General features: G+C 30.2%; 1 protein-coding gene across 1 annotated transcript; it reads left to right on the forward strand.

Moving 5' to 3' along the window:
- The first annotated feature begins 17,245 nt into the window (after positions 1 to 17,245).
- Positions 17,246 to 19,084, forward strand: LOC112528313 (cytochrome P450 86A22). The gene has a single exon (XM_025139313.1). It carries the CDS (start codon positions 17,246 to 17,248, stop codon positions 18,833 to 18,835), a length of 1,590 nt encoding a protein of 529 aa, XP_024995081.1. The 3' UTR covers positions 18,836 to 19,084.

The raw sequence follows: 19,084 nt of genomic DNA on the forward strand, positions 1-19,084 counted from the left end.
GAGAGAGAGTAATTTATTATTTAACCCCCATTTTTTTTTCCTTTGAGAGTTAACGGTGTGAAAGAAAGAGGTCCAAGGGTTAGTATTATATTTCTATATATGAACTACAGTCAACTCCACTATAATTTACTAAATTACCCTTTACTCCCTCTTTTTGTTCTGTAGAATTCTGTAAAAACTGAAAATCGAAATTGAGATATGATCGAAGATCGAATAACTCTTTTTTCAAAAAACAAAATAAAACATGTTATGTAAACCATAAAGTATACAAAGTAAATCACAAGGGTGGTGCTTGATTGGTTTGAGCTTGGCTCCAAAGGTCAAAAGTACCAGGAGGTCTCAGATTCAAATCCAAGAAAGAACAATAATCCTCTTGTGGCCACGGAGATTCAAATACGGTGACTCAAGGTTATCTACGAAATAGGTGGTCGCCATTGGATATCCAGGTTAATCAAAAAAAAGTATACAAAATACTTTTACAGACTACAACTAATTGAAACAGAAAAATAGTATTTCTCATAATTTGCATGAAATAAGTTACAAAAATATGCAACCGATCATGAAATTAAACCTTCTTTAGACAACCCTTTAATTTTTTAGTTGCAAAATTATGCAAACAAGATTTAAGGTTGTTTGGTTGGTTTTCCATTAAATCATGTGTGGATAAAGATATATATGTGTGCATTAATCCGTCTGTATGAGTTAGGAAGGGTTTTGTTTTAGAGAGGTTTTTCATAGATGGAATAAACATCTTTTTCTATTGGAATGGACAAGTTTCGGAAAAAACTTGATTTTCTGCATAAAGCTCTCACTTAGAAAGTTACTGAATAAGTTACTGTTTATACCATTAAATCACTATCAAACAGTCTTGTATAACCAACCAAATAAGCTATAAGTTCTATTACGTTAATTAAGTTGCTAACAAACAGACCCTCCTATAATAGCTATACCATGTAAGAGTGGATAACAAAAATGTGGATCACGAATGTTTTTCAGCATGTTAACTTGGTTTTAACCGTTTAGATGTTTTAACATATTCGAAAGTATTGCGATCAAAAGTATTTTACGTATTAACAATTTACTATATGTTCGTTATGGCGTTAACGTTAAGTAATTCAATGTGTATTTTAGATAACTGGTTTCTTAAAAAGTAAAAGAGTATTATTGAGGGTAATTTTTGCACTATTACAATACTTTAGGGGGTAAACATAGTTGACCAATTCTTTCCATTTTCACAAGAAAAAGGAAAGGAGGTTGAAAGAGAGAGACGCGGGTCCCAAATTTGTTTGATTGTGCCAAAAACAAATAATATTATAATTTCTTGCAAATAAAGAAAAAAAATATATATATATATAAACAATATATATATATATATATTATATTATAAAATATTTAACAAAATTTTTAAAGACAATTTTGATATATGAAGTACTGCTTATTGATGTATATTACTTAAAATTCAAGATTACAAGTAATTATGCATAAGTACAACTTATTAAAGCTTTATTTTTAAATTTGTGTAACGAACTGCAGATAAACATAATCAAATATAAGATAAACATTTATTTTAAATATAAAAAATCTAAAATATAATTAAGATAATATTGAGTTCTAAAAAATTACAATAAAAATTTGAATTAAATAAGTTACACGGAAAAAAAAACTATTTAATAGTTAATTTGATATTAATATTGATTTTGTTTTTTCAAGTTTATTATATCTTCAAATTTATATTTCATTCAAAAATAAAAATATCAACGCTTTCTCAAAACCACATAAAATCGTATTATGTCGATAAAGACAAAGAATAAAAACTAAACATTAAAATCGAGATTTATCTCACTGCATCGCGGGAATATCCTTCTAGTTATCTATAAAAGCATTTTCATTATACCGATGAAAATATATATTTATATTATATTATAAATCATTTGACAGAAAGACTTAAAAATCATTTTTATGCATGAAGTACTATTCATTGATACATATCACTTAAGATTAAATATTACAAATAAATTATGCGTAAATACAACTGGTTAAAGCTTCATGTTTGAATTCATGTAATTAACTACAGATAAAATAGTCAAATAAAAGATAAATATTTTATTTTAAATATAAAAAAATTAAAATATAATTAGAATATTTAATTGTTATCCTTATTAAAAAATTATATTATTAAATCAAAAACAAATTACCCCGTTATTAAATTTAAACTAAATTAAATTAAAGAAATTACACAAAAAACATAAACTTTTAAATAGTTAATTTGATATCAATATTGATATATTTATTTTCAAAATTTTATAATATCTTCAAATATATATTTTATTCAAAAATAAAATCATTATCTTTTTCTCAAAACCACATAAAAACCGTATTATAACATCTCCAAAAAATAAATAAAACGAAACATTAAAATCGAGATATAGTTTGTTGCATTGTGCGAATACCCTTTTAATTTAATATAATAATCAGTTGTCTTTTATATAATTTTTTGAATTATATATTTAAATATTTACAATTAAACAATATATATTTAATATTTTATAATATTGAAAATACTTGATAAACCTGAGACTAAATCTGTACCTTTGATACTTGGTGACGTCATTTTTCATTAATTGGACTAAATCAATGTACTTTTTTTAATCATTATTATATTTTCCAATTATTTTTTCTTTTTTCAAATCAAATATTTACGTTTTTAATAATATATTCTAAATTAATTTCTTGTTGAAATTACCATGAATTCATACATATCACTCATTGTAATATTGAGTCAATGTTTTGACTTTAAAGTGTGAAAGTATAATCTATACATACATAAAGTATAAGCACGCCCGACGTTAGATATAAAAACATGTCTAAATTGCATAGAAAACATGTTTAAGTATATACACACGACCATGTTTATATACACGTATGTGTAAATCATATTATAAAGTATTTGACAAAAACTCTTAAAACCCGTTTTTTATGTATAAAGTGCTGTTTATTGATGCATATTACTTAAAATTCAAGATTACAGGTAATTTTGCATAATTACACTTTATTAAAGCTACATTTTTAAATTTATGTAACTAACTACAGATAAATATAATCAAATATGGAATAAACATCTATTTTAAATATAGAAAATCTAAAATATAATTAAGATAATCATTGAGTTATAACCGGATGTTAAATTATTATCTTTATAAAAAATTATATTATTAAACTAAAAATAAATTTGTTTATTATTAAATCTAAATTGAAAATTGAATTAAAAAAATTACACAAAAAAAAAAAAAAAAAACGAGAACTATTAAATAGTTAATTTGATACTACTGTCGATTTATTTTTTTTCAAATTTTTATGTTATCTTCAAATTTATATTTCATTCAAAAATAAAAACATTAACGTTCTCTCAAAACCACATAAAATCGTATTACATCGATAGAGACAAAGAATAAAACTAAACATTAATATCGAAATTTATCTCGCTGCATTGCACGAGTACCCTTCTATGAACTCTAAAAAGCACATTTGATATTATAAGACGTGTTCCTATATAAACACTTTGACCACTCGTACATTTTCTGGCTGTTGTAATTTTTTTTTCATGAAAATACCGTTGGATAAGCTGAACAAATAACGAATCTGCAAGTTCTTTTTGCAAAAACATGCGTCATTTTAACAAGATTAACAAACTACTTCGTTTATTTACAATAAGGGGTTGTTTACTGTAATTTGTGGGTAAGGTGGCGTTTGTTTTTAAGAGGTGCTGAAGTCTGAATTCACTTCTGATTTTTAAGAGGTGGTGCTGAAGTTTGAAATTTGAATAAATCAGACTGTTTGTTTTTACGTCCGAAATCTGAAATCTAAAATCTGAATCAGTCAGATTGTTTGTTTTTACGTCTGAAGTCTGAAATCTGAATCAATAAGACTGTTTGTTTTTGTAAACTGACAAACTTCTGAAGTCTGAAATCTAGATCAATTCATTTCAATTAAATTTAACTGAAATATCCAATCATTTAAATCATTTGTAAACTACCATGTATTTTTAACACATTCAAAAATTTAATTGAAATACGTYAATTGATTCAACACACAATAGAAAACACGAACAAAGTCTCGTAACAACTAGAATTAATATTCATTTTGCATTAATTGTGTCGCAATTTCTTCTCTTAAACTAGCCATATATGTTTGGTCAGCGGCACTCCCATGCAATTGAATCTCTTCAGCCTCATCCTCGTCTTCGTTTCCTTGTTCGTTGGTTTGATCATACTCGGAAAATAACTCATCACTTAAACCTTCCTTCCGTATGAAGTTGTGAACCGCAAAACATTCTTGTCCACCTCACACGCACATTCTCGTCCATCACTAATTAGCATACAGGAAAAAATCACATATTGCAAAATCAAAATCAAACAAAGTCCATATAAAAACAGATGCCTACTAATAAGAAATATAAACATCATAACACATAATGATTCTTCTCTCAACTCATCTCCATGGATGATGATTCGAGCTTCTATTCTTCCAGTTTTTGCTCAAATTTGCACTGGGTTTAAATCTTATTCTTATATTAACATTTAAGGATGCCCAATATCGTATAGCAACTACTGGGTGCCAAACCAAAGTCATGAGATTTCAAGTATTTCAAGTAGCAGCGATATAATAAACTTGCAGAGCATGTAAGGGCCTTCCCAATATCAATTTTAACAAGCCTAAAAAGAGAATATGCTTTCTCAATAGAAACTACCACCATATATACATGATTTATACATGTCCTTATAATTGAGACTACCACATATGTACAAAGTGACTAATCTTTTGTGATGACTGAACTATATAAGAAACAGACAATGTCTTTCCATCTACTATGAGCAAGAAGAAAGGATCCAATCTGATATGAACAATGCTGTTATTATATTCATAGCTTTCATGGAGAGCTCTTATTATATTCATTCTAGACAGACACTAGCAAAACCAAAAAGCAAGAGCAAGAAAAAACAGTAGCAAAAGCAAGAAAAACAGTAGAAAAATAGCTCCAACACAAAACCATAAATCCAGCATCATATTATGTAGCAGAAGCCATAAATCTTACCAAAATAACCCAACAGAGAACCACTAATTTCTTTTTTTTTTTTTACCTTTTTTGAGATTGAGAGGCAGAAGAAGAGATCGAGAGATGCTTTGATTCAGTGCTTCCTGTAAAAAAAAAAAAAATTGGAGTTGAACACATAACCATTAACTCATGATTTTGAACTTATAACCAACAAATTGAATATAATAAGAGCTCGAGAGGGAAGATGAGATGTGGGTTCTCAAAGATCGAGAGGCAGAAGAAGACCCATTACCTTTCTTGAGAGATCGAGAGATGCTTGGACGGAGAGGCAGTCGAGAGATCGAGAGCTTGGACGAAGAGGCAGTAAAAAAATCGTGAGCTGTTGACATCAAGAGCTAAGAGCGAGACCTTGAAATAGAGAGCTGAGAGCGAGATGGAGATGGAAGAGCAAGATGGAGATAGAGAAATCGAGAGTTGAGAGCGAGATGGAGAAATCGAGAGTTGAGAGCGAGATGGGGATGGAGAAATCGAGAGCTGAGAGCGAGATGGAGATGGAGATGGGATGCGGCTCTGAAATTGATATCAGATATAGGATTCCCACTTAATTTTAAGAGGACGGTAAGAGGTAAAAAAGCTCTTAATTTAAAAAAAATAAACAGTCTGAAATCACTTATATCTGACTGATTAAGAGTTAAGAGGCAATTAAGTGAAAATTTTAGAAAACAAACAAGCCCCAAGTATTGATTGAAATAAGAGGTTTGATTAAAAAAGAGGTATGACTGAGATAAGTACTGACTGGACTTGTTGTTTACTAAATTGTTTTTTTTTTCTTTCTTTCTAGGTTTTACTTCCAAAAATGACCATTATACCCGGCTCATCCAACCCACTAGAAATACGAGTTTGGACAACCATTATCTAGAAAATGGACGAACCCGGGTTTGTTCATTTTCAATTGACGGGCGAATATTGACAATGTGAAAATAATTATGGCAAGTCTGCCCAACCTGTTTATATTTTATAATTAATATTTTTTTACCATTAATTAAAATTTTACTAGTATATTTTAAGATTAAATTATTAAAGTTATAAAATGAGACTATTTGGTTATTCTTGACAACCCAAAAGGCTAAGGGTTTGTTTGTTTATAGAAGTTTGAATTTTGCTTTTAATTTATTTCTCCATTTGCTGAGATCCATGTGTCACTTTAGTTGCTTAAAATTTTAATTACAACGGTGTTATTCCTTCACTTTTTGGTTTCACATTTGTTAATTAATTGCTATTGATCAAGTTTATATATTTATAAGAGTTACATTTTTTTACCGTGGGTAAGACCGACCCGTTTATAGAGTGGACAATGGCAAGTTGTCGCACACGAAAAAAGGGATTGAGTTTACAATATTATGCCCGTTGGACAAAAAAAACAAGTTAGGCCCGGCTCGGAACCAACCCAAACCTGCAAACGATAACCTCTATCTTTATGGTCTCTCCTTGAAGTATTTGAGGTATTTTGCTTGATTCTGAAGCATTTAAGGAAGAAATTTTTTTTCTTTTGGCACACGAATTTTTTTCCTTCGGTGATTGTAAGGAGTAAATGAGAGAAACTTCACCTATCCCCTGGATAGATATGCCTCAAACTCTGTGTCTGTTCTAAGAACAGTCAGAAGTCTCATCGGTAGTAAGAGATTTATTTTATTTTGGTAAACAACTCATCTCTTACTTGGGTAAGAGCCTCTTACCAGTAAATCTGTAGACGTATTAAGAGGCTAGTAAACAGCCTCTAAATAGACTTAACTATGAATATAATCGTATTTTTCTTATCGAATATTTAAAATCTCTACCGATAAGCATAAAAAGGGTATCCAAAGCATTATAATGGGCCGATGAGGAGCCCAATTTAAAAGCCCATAAAGAGAATATACCATCTTGAGGTGGCCCGGTAGGGTATTGAGCTCAAAGTATTTATTTATTTTTATTAATAATTTCGATTTTCGTCCTTATGGTTTAAAAGTTGTCATTTTTATTTCTATTGTTTGCAATTTATTGTGTTTTTACGTCTCTGAACTAATTTTTACCTTTAAGTACATGACACCAAAATAGTAAATAATTACAAACCACAGAGACCGAAACAACATTAAATTGTAAATCATAAAAACAAAAACAACAATAAGTTACAACTTATAAACCGTAGGATCGAAAACCACATAGATTACAATTTGACACGGGTGTCAAAAATTTTAAATGATCAAACGTCTTAAAAAACCGTTCAAGTATGAAAAAAAAACAACGTAACTTATGAAATATAACACCCTGTAACTAAATTAAATTACAGTAAATTGTTAAGAGATGGACCAATTATGTTAACTGGTGAATCTGAGAATTCAGAAGGTGGCCAACTATTAAATAGAAGCCATGGATTAAGGTGTACCCCAAGCAAAACATGTTCAGACATGAACGCGTGTTAGAGCATCTCTAACAGCATTCTTAAAACGGAGAAAATAAATATTTTGGATGTTTTTTTATGTTATAACAGATTCTTCAAAATAAAGAAAATAAGAGAGGGAAAATAAAATTTATCTGAATATGAAGAATCTCCTGAAATATGATTACATATGAGCGAGAGAAATAATATTTTATTGTTCCCACCAATAAAAGTCTTTGAAATTAAATGTCTACGGGATAGAAACAATATTTTGTTAAATGTAATGAATATTTTAATAATATTAGGAAATGGTTTTCTATGGTTTTGAGAAAGTGACAACGTTTTTTTATAAAAATAATAATTAAATATTTTGTTAAACTTAATTATTATCTTAATTATATTTTAAATTTCATATACTTAAAATATGATGTTTTATCAATTAATTATATGAATTCAGCCATTCAATTTTAAAAGTCGTACTTATACACCATTTATTTGTAATCTTAAATTTAAGTAATATGCATCATTAAACAGTACTTGATGCATTAAAAATTGTTTATAAGAGTCTAACCCAAATGCTTTATAATATAACTAGAGGTATTCGCGCAATGCAGCGAGAACATCTTGATTTGAATATTTTATTTTATTATTTATCTCAATTGATGTTATAATATGGTCTTATGTGATATTCAAAAACCGATGATGTTTTTATTTTTGAATAAAATATAAATTTGAAGATATCATAAAAAAATGACAAAATTATATCGATATTAGTATCAAATTAACTATTTAAAATTTCTCAATTTTTGTGTAATTTTTTAATTCAATTTTTTTAATTATAATTTAATTTAAGTTTAATAACGAAGTAATTTATATTTGGTTTAGTAATATAATTTTCTTATAAATATAATAGTTAATTATTTTGTTAGAACTTAATAATTATCCTAATTATATTTTAGATTTTTTATATTTTAAAATGAGATGTTTATCCTCTATTTGATGATGTTTATCAGCAGCTAGTTACACGAATTCAAACATGGAGCTTTAATAAGTCGTACTTATGCATAATTTACTTGTAACTTTGAATTTTAAGTAATATGCATCAATATACAGTACTTCATGCATAAAAAATGGTTTTTAAGAGTTTTTGTCAAATGTTTTATAATATAATATAGATATAGATAACTGATGTTTTAATCTCTAAAATAGAAAATCTATTGGAGATAAATGTAATATTTTTTAAGATTCTTCATTTTTTATTCTTCATTCCAAAGAAAAATTTAAAGAATCTGTTGAAAATGCTCTTAGAGCCACTTAATTCGAGCGACAAAAGGAAATTTGCGAATGTTGTCGAGTTTGACAACGCTTCGGATTATTTGTAATTTCTATACAAATTAAATATTCAAATATGTTTAAGTATTTCAAAATATTCAGTATTATTTAATCATTAAAATCTTCTATTATAAGGGTAGGGTAGGGTAGGGGTCTTCCACTTATAAGTAACATCAAATGGGTCATCCAACGAATATATATCATGTTATATAAACACGTATGACAATTCATTAATGGTATTTACTACAAACATGTTACCATTAAATCTATAGTTTTAAAAACACATAACATAACATAACATAATATAACATGATATGCATATTGGAATCACCAATTGGTCATGAAAGGATATTTTGGATTTCATTTTATTTTAAATAAGCCAAAAATGTTTACGATATACCGTAGCTTTTTTGATGGCTTATCATGCATTAACGGGTATTAAAAATCAAGATCGGCTTATTTTAAAATTGTGACGAGAAAGGTCTCGTTATTTCTAAGACCGTCTTCAACTAACATTAAATACGCAAAAAGGGATGTGTTTTTCATCTCCAACTCAATACTAAAATACTGGAAAAATGAAGGTCTAAAATGTTGAGTCTATATTTGGAGGTCGATAAAGTAGGTCTTTAAAAATATATATTAATATTCTAATTGTATATATAGATTTATAATTTAATACATTAATATAATAGTTTAATAATAAATACATATATTAATTTTTTATTAGAAATGTTTTTATTGTGTGATTGGAGTTGGGGTTTTTTTGAGTATTCAAGAGACCTACCATTTTTAGTATTTTTTTTTAATGGTTGGGTTGGAAATGCATAACACCAAACATTATTAAACTTTCATCAAAAGGGTATAAAAGTGAAAAATCAAGAGTTATTTGTGTGTTTTCGAAAACTCTCTCTTATACATATATAGGGTTGGGTTTCGATGAGAATGAAAGTTATGGTGTGAAACGTAAGAAGAGATCTCTACTTTTGGATTAATCCTAACTGAATGTCAACATTAACGAAGTGCACCGAGATGCGCTAGATCAATTTATTTCTAAAGCAAAATTCACGGGTGGACATGAGATTAAGAGTGATCATGGATTCAAATCTCTTCTTATGCTTCTCACCATAACTTTATTTCTTAAACGATCTTTCACCTATATATATATATATATATATAGAGAGAGAGAGAGAGAGAGAGTCAGATTCAGAGGAAAACTTTAAAAAACAAAAAACTGATGAATATCCTGATAATTATTCATCTAGACCATATGTACATGTGCATGCACGTAATTTATAATCAAGTTGTCGAGTATGCAAAGGTGCATAATATGCACATATGCATAAAACCAAAAGACAACTTCAATTACTTGTATACATGTTTGCATAATGTCCAAATGAACGCTTATCAGCGTGTTCTTCAATTTTTTGAGATTTTCCCTGAACCCCCCCCCCCTCTCTCTCTCTCTATATATATATATATATATATATATATATATATTTGAAGGATCATATGAGAAACAAAGTTAAGGTAAAAAGTGTAAGAATGAGTCTCCACCCTTGATCACCTTTAATCTCAAATCCACCTATGGATAACGTTTGATACATGGATTGATCCGGTTTATCTCAGTGCATCTCATTATATTGTACATCCAATGATGAAGGTTTCTTTTTACGTTTTTTTTTACTGAAACCCAACTATATATATATATATATTAATGATGTTATGCATGTTTGATTTATTCAATACATTTGACCATATTATTATTGTTTTTTTTTACCAATTTAACCCGATAAGATGAAAATGTATATTATTAAATTTATGATTGGTGGTACATATAAAGAAAGACTTAGAAATCATTATATATATATATATATATATATAATATAGATATAGGAAATGGTATTAAAAATAAATAAATAAATGGTATTAAACCTGCATTAAAGGGTTAAGTGGTTGGGTGACCAAACGAGTAAAGCCGTCGCACTCTCTTGCAAGTTATTACAAACATTTAAACGCCGGTTTTCTTCTCTACTTACCTACCATATCATACCATACCATACCATCATCCCCTAAACAAAACACATATTACTACCCCATTTTTTTATTTTTATATATAACATTCGCTTAATCACTCGAGAACTTCAAAATTTATAAGATTCATGAGAACTTTTATCTTAAGGTTTTGTTTCACATGATTTTTTCCGTCTAGATAAAATGTTTAATGTATTGATTAACATATGTTTGTTTCATATAATATTCGGTTCACAATGTAAAACATTTTTACGTGTATTTTTTGTCTCACTAACACGTAAAAAATTTCACACTGTAAATCGAGTATATGTTATACAAACACATTATGAAACAAATGTATGCTAATCAATATTATAAATTATAGTCTTAGATCGAAAAAAATCATATGAAAAAACACGTGATGCACAAGTTCTCAAGATTATCACAATTTAATGAGTTCTTAAAAAAAACCTGATTTTGTTGTAGTGCCTCTTGATATTGTGTAAGTAATATGTGGAGTATGTTATAATATGTGACCTTGCATACTTGCTATTTAAATCAAAGAGTTATGCCTACACTTATGATGTTCCACTAACATGAGGTTTTATGTTTTGATACATGGGTTTTTGATACTGAATACACGTATGATAATCAAATTTGGAGGTCGGTATGCACTAACACCGAGGTATTGAGGTGCTACGTGACAACACTGACACCATGGCTCACTTATGTCCGCCATGTTCAATGGATACAGGTCTCCCCTGACAAACAAAAGCTTGGAACTCTTGTAATAGGCATTGACGGAAAAACTCCCTCGTGGAAACACGAGGAAAAGAAAAGTTAACTGTGAAGGTTTTATGTGATGTTCGATGTTATACGTCTGGCTTACTGTTGATTTATATACTTGGTCTCACTAAGCTTGTTAGCCTAACACTTGACCTTTTGTCGTTTACTCCAGGTTTTAGTGGCGATTTGACTAGAAGGAGTTGACTGAGGTCGAAACAAGGTGCTTAGAGCCTTTTAGCATTTTTGCAGACGCCCTCTTTAATAACACTAACCCTTTTTGAGAGGATCAGTGACACTCGAACATAATCTTTTCTTGTATAGATTAGATTAAGAGGTGTCATCCTTAAACTCGACCGTATTTTGTTACTGGGCGTAAACTATTCTTTTATGAACTAAGCTATCTGAGTCATCATTGTTAATATCAAGTTTTTCTTGCCTGCTATTATTAATCTCTTAGGGGTGTTGCATATATACACACTCATACATATTGGTGTTGTTAGGTTTTGTCATTACACCGTCTCATTGTAAATTTATGAATTTTTTCCCGTAAATTTATTATCAGTTTAAAATACAGTACTTGTAACATTAATTTTTTATATGACATAGTACAATATATATACATTTAGTAAATGCAACATTATATGTAAAAGTGTGCATTAACATCATTTTAGTATTCAATAAATTGTTTCATTAACTTCAGCTTAACAACAATTGACTTTTACATGCAAAAGATTTGATATCACATTAGATTTTTCAGGCAATTAAAAATAATGAAATTCGAAACTGTAGCATTAAGAACTGAACCAAGAAGAGATGTTTTATGTTATTAACACGGCCAGTATTTCAACTACCGGTTATCCTACAATATGGTTAAAGGGGGAGATTGAACACAAACGAGTTTAAGATCACATAAGTGGTCTCGTTGACCAGCCAAGGATTGCGTTGCCATGTAAGCTAAGCTAAACTTACTTGCACATAAGTGTGCTCAAGGTTGCGTTGACCAAGTTTGACAAAGTCTAGATTTGTTCGTAATGATACGCTTAGTCAAGTACAGTGGGACAAGTACTTAAAAGCATGTGTACAATATTGGTGAAGGTCGTGAGCAGGGGAGAACCAAGTAAGCCTTCATGAATTCTAGTTGAGTTTTCATGAGATTTTCCTAACTGGGATGTTCACATATACAACATTTTTACGTATATTTATGACTATTAATGAGTATGGTATATGTTCAGTTATCATGCTTGAGCATGTCATTCACAAAAAATGTGTCAGTTACATGTGCGGGGTCTTGTATTAGGACGCTGCTAGTGACATGACGATTAACCAACATTGATGCATCAGATGTAGTACATGTACCACAATCCATGAATGGGTATCTTTGAGTCTGGATTGGTTTACGGTACACAAGACATGTGACACTGATTGCCTTTAAGTGTTATTAGTTTATGGTTACAATACAACAGAATTGGATATGCAACTGGACAACAAATTTTTTCTAGTCCTGATAATAAACTAATTTATAACACTTAAATTTATAATATTGTCACGTTAATTTTTTTAAGGTACAAGTTGAATAAGGGTCGTTAATTATGAACATCTGTTTATGGAGCACTTGTTTTTATAAGACAATTTTTTCTTAATAATATCATAAAAATTTAATAAGATGTTTTTTTTTTCCTTTCAAAAATGTCTTAAAATATTATTAAATCATACAACATGCATTCCATAGTTTTCCACGATATCAATTAGGGGTGCTCAAAAACCCGACCATCCCGATCAACCCAACCCAACACGAAATAACTCAACTCGAAGCAACCCGATGTCTAATCAAGTTGTAAAATTGTCAAACCGTAGGTATTGGGTTAATGTTAGGTTACTACTATTTGAACCCAACCCAACCCGATGAACCCGATATCCTTTTATTTCTTGGATTTAATATGATTGTTGAATTTATGTTAATATGTACATCAGACAATTACACTATCAGGTGTGCTTTTCATATACACATACTTTCAATCTATTCACATATTTATGTAACTCAATCGTATATATGTTCAATAATTGTGAAGATATATATGTAAATTGAGAAAATTAACAGAATGTGATATACGTAAGAAGTATAGATAAGTTGTATCAAATGATTGATGATGAAAAAGAAATTATGAGTAGATAAATAACATATTCTAGGTTAGAAGAATATTTTAACGTATCAAAGTATCAACCCGACCAACCCGTACGGGTTGGGTTGGGTTGGGTTGAGTTGCATTTTGGTTCGGGTTGGGTTAAGTTAAGATTTTTTAAACCACAAGCATTAGGTTGGGTTGTTCAAATGTTTTCAACTCGATCAACCTCAATCCATAAGTACCCCTAATATCAATAATGCTTAATCAAAAAGATGGACATATGAATTAACAATTATTATGTCACACCCATTTAAAGTACATAAAATGTATCCTAAAAGTTATTTAGATGATTATTTACTAATTGACCTTTTAATTATTATTTTAAATTTATAAGCAAAATTATAGAGTGATGTTTATTAGTCAAAAAATCTAACGTGTTACGTAAACGAAGTCGTGTAGAAAAAAAAATATATATATATATATAATATAAGTTTTTACGTTTATCATTTAAACTTCGAATATTTAATTACAAACTATAATGTTGAATTGTTTGATGGGTAATTTACTATTAAAAATTATGATGATAAAAAAATATATTATTATTTAACTTTTTATTTCCAATAAGCGATAAATAATACTTTTAAAAATTTATAGTTTTAATTATGTGTCATTTTCTTTTGAAAAACTTGTGCAACAACACAAGTTCAAAGTCATTATGAGAAGAACAAAGTGGTTGAGTTAGTAAGTGTGCTTATCCATATGTGTGTATATATATATATATATATATATATATATATAAACATAAACGTCTCCATTTTACAAGAAGATGATAACACCTTTAACACAAGTGATAATATATATGAGGGGAGTTGGTGGTGTGCGGATGACATGTCATTTGACCTAGGTTGCGCCAAAGGTTGTATGAGTCTATGATTTAGTATCACATGTGATGAATTATAGTATTAGAACAATAATACCTTTATTATATGTGATAATATACGTGAAGGAATTTAGTGGTGTAAGTACGATTTAGTCTGCAATTTAGATGGGCCAAAAGTTGTCTGTGTTGCTAATTTAGTATCACATTGTATAATGATGGAATATAATATCACATTTGAAATTAAAATTTTAAAACCATTTTTTTATGCTTCAATTACTGTTTATTGATAGATATTACTTATTTTTTTTATTAACCTGGATATCCAACCTGTTATGCGAGCCGACTAATCCCAGGGCGATCACCTGCTTTGCAGATAGCCCGGAGTCATCGCATTTGAATCTCGGTGGCCACAAGGGGATTTTCATTCCTCCTTGGATTTGAATTTACATAAGTACAACTTATTAAAGAGCAAATCTAGGGGAGGAAAAGCTCGGCTCGACTTCTAATTGCAACTGAGATTTGTTCCTCATCCGGGGGTTCATTTCATTCTCTATTTTAAATTCGTATAACTAACTGCAAATCAAATATCTCATTTTAAATATAAAAAACCTAAAATATAATTAGAATAATCAATGAATTTTAACAGAACATTTAATTATTATCTTTATAAAAATTATATTATTAAACTGAAAATAAATTATTTTTTGATTAAATCTAAATTATATTATAATAAAAAATTGAATTATAGAAATTATACAAAAAAATGAACTTTTAAATAGTTGATACTAATATTGATTTATTTTTGAAAAAATTTATGAGATATTCAAATTTATATTTTATTAAAACATAAAAACATTATCGCTTTATCAAAATCATATAAAACTGTGTTATAATCTCAACACAAACAAAATAAAACAAAACAATAAAATCAAGATATATCGTGCTGCATTGTAGAAGTATTTTTCTCGGTAATATAAAATATCTTTAAAAAGCATATTTTATTAATTTAAACATTACTTTCTAAATATAAACTCAATATTTTTTCAAAGGAATGAAGCAATAATTCGGATTTGTGTTTGTTGTTAGTGTTGTTGCATTGCAATTCAATCGAAATTAATATGTTTCCAACAACATCTGGTGGCATTCAATGTTGGTTGCTTTTAGTCTCTTTAAAGCCAATTTTTCTAAAAATAATTAATAGATATTCATATATATATATATATATATGTATATATACACACCAAATTATATATATAAAACCACATATAATATGTTTCCCTCTGGACGATGAAGTTTATCCCCCCATTGTCTCACTAGCTGACCTTGACTCATATTATTTTTAGGTCATATCTAGCTAATATTCAGAGTTTACTTCGATTTGATACCGCTCTTGCGGCCCGCACCGAAACAGTGCCAAATATTTAGAAAAAAAGATTAAATCAAGCATATATCGATCATTCCAATAAAATTAAACCCCATATTTGTTGTTCACGTATGAATGTAATCTAAAAAAATGTATGAATCAAACGTCCTAAATATTACTTAATAACTTTCACATTTTAATTTGCTCAAAATAACTTAAGTTTAAATTTATAGACACTTGAGATATGATCCTAAATACCACTAAAATTAAATGTTTGATGTCCTTTAATTATCAAGTAATATCCCATAAACACGTTCGCATATACATATATGTATAATTAATATATATGTTATATGGACGTAATATATATATATATATATGTATATATATATATATATATATATATATGGGGTTGATTTTATATAAAAAAACCAAGTTCACCAGAAGGATAAAGGAGAACGCAACACGTGTCCCTTGCATCAATAAATTATTCAATATGAATAATGTATATTCATAATGAATATTATTCATCATGAATAGTTTATAACCCCACTCTCTCTTTTTATATATATATATATATATATATATAGGGTGTGTATATATATATATACACAGGGTGTGTATATATATATATATATGTATATATATATATATATATATATATTATTGATTTTAAGGGAGAAAGTCGTGGGTACCTCATTAATAGCCTCCTCCTTCTCTTTGGTATGATATCTACTCTTGTTCTTTATATAAATCACTCATCTTCTTCGTCTCTCTCTATATCTCCATACTTTCTTTACTCCCTCTTCCTCATCCTCCTCCTTCAACACCACGATCATCTGGTAAGCATATATTTTTTCTTTTCTAAATTCAAAATGCAGTGTTTATACAGTGTTGTTTCATCCATCTTTTCTGTTGCCTATAGTTACACCTTTGCAATACCCTGTAAGGGAATTCTTTTTAGCGTTGTTTCATACAAAAGAGTCAATGTTTCACATATTAAACAACATTGAATCAATTGTTGCTAATTACAGTTTGATTGAATTATTTAAATATTATTTAAAAAAACATTTCATATATGAAACAACACTGTATAAATATTGTATTTTTATATATAAAACAATAAAATTGGTTTATAAATTTATAGAATAATAGATAATAGATTATTGTATTTTATGTTAGTCTATGGGTAGGTTGTGACTTGTGAAGTTGCATGGTATTACAGGTGGTGGTTGGTGAGGTTAGACGAGGTGTTTCCTAATTCTGATCAAAGGATCAGATGGATTCGTCTACAGGATGGCTGATTGCATCAGTTATTGTAGCGTACTTGATTTGGTTCAAATCAATCGCACGGTCATTAACAGGTCCACGCGTATGGCCTCTATTGGGTAGCTTACCAGGCTTAATCCAGAATGCTAATCGCATGCATGATTGGATCGCCGACAATCTGCGCACGCGTGGTGGCACGTACCAAACCTGCATCTCTCCCCTCCCCTTTTTAGCACGAAAGCAAGGTCTCGTGACTGTCACGTGCGATCCCAAAAACCTTGAGCACATACTCAAGGCTAAATTCGACAATTACCCAAAGGGCCCCACGTGGCAATCGGTGTTTCATGATCTGCTTGGTGAAGGGATCTTTAATTCTGATGGTGACACGTGGCTATTCCAGCGTAAGACTGCTGCACTGGAATTCACCACTCGAACTCTCCGACAAGCCATGGCTCGTTGGGTGAGCCGAGCTATCAAGCTTAGGTTTTGTCCCATCCTTAAAACGGCGCAGCTTGAAGGTAAGCCGGTTGATCTTCAAGACCTTTTACTTCGGCTCACTTTCGACAACATATGCGGCTTGGCTTTCGGGAAAGACCCACAAACTTTATCCCCTGGTTTGCCTGAAAATAGCTTCGCGTCGGCTTTTGACCGAGCCACTGAAGCCACCTTACAACGTTTTATTCTGCCTGAAAGTATATGGAAGCTGAAAAAATGGCTTAGGCTTGGGATGGAGGTTGACTTGAGCAAAAGTTTAGGCCACGTGGATGAGTATTTGACAGCTGTCATCAATACACGAAAGCTTGAGTTGCTTAATAAGGTCGATGGTGGAACCCCACATGATGACTTACTCTCTCGTTTCATGAAGAAAAAAGAAGCTTACTCAGATACGTTCCTACGACACGTGGCACTCAACTTCATCTTAGCTGGACGTGACACGTCATCAGTGGCGCTGAGCTGGTTCTTTTGGCTTGTAATAAAAAACCCCAGGGTTGAAATGAAAATTCTAACAGAAATTTGTACAGTTTTAAAAGAGACACGTGGCAGTGACACGTGTAAATGGCTAGAGGAACCTTTAATCTTCGAAGAAGTTGACCAATTGACGTATCTCAAAGCAGCATTATCGGAAACACTCCGGCTATACCCATCGGTACCGGAGGACTCCAAGCACGTCGCCGCCGATGACGTCCTACCCGATGGCACGGTGGTTCCGGCCGGTTCTGCCATCACTTATTCAATTTACTCAACCGGGCGGATGAAATTTATTTGGGGAGAAGACGTACTTGAATTCCGGCCGGAGAGGTGGTTATCCGGCGACGGAAAAAAGTTCGAGATCAAGGATCAATTCCGATTCGTCTCTTTCAACGCCGGTCCCAGAATCTGTCTAGGAAAGGACTTGGCTTACTTGCAAATGAAGTCGATAGCGGCGGCGGTGCTGCTTCGCCACCGCCTCACGGTGGTGGCCGGCCACCGTGTGGAGCAAAAGATGTCCTTAACTCTGTTTATGAAATATGGTCTTATGGTGGACCTGCACCCACGGGATTTGGAACCCATAGTGGAAAAAATCGGTTGCACGGGAATGGCACGTGATGGGGATTGCTAAATGTTAAGTGTGAATATATGAGATTTATTAAAGTAGACTGTTATTTTACTTTGTGGTTTATCACAGACGGTCATTTTACCAAACGATGAAAAGCAAAAAGTTTCACAGACTGGACTGTGACCGTTACCTGATTGCCAGAAAGATTTCACAAGTTGTTACCTTTTTTTTTTTTTTTTTTTTCCTTTTTATTGGAATAAATAATCCACACATGTAATGAATATATATATTTCTTCTATTTAAATGAAGGGG

This window comes from Cynara cardunculus, assembly GCF_001531365.2.
Source record: "Cynara cardunculus var. scolymus isolate 2C chromosome LG 15, CcrdV1, whole genome shotgun sequence".
NCBI classification, from domain to species: Eukaryota; Viridiplantae; Streptophyta; class Magnoliopsida; order Asterales; family Asteraceae; genus Cynara; species Cynara cardunculus.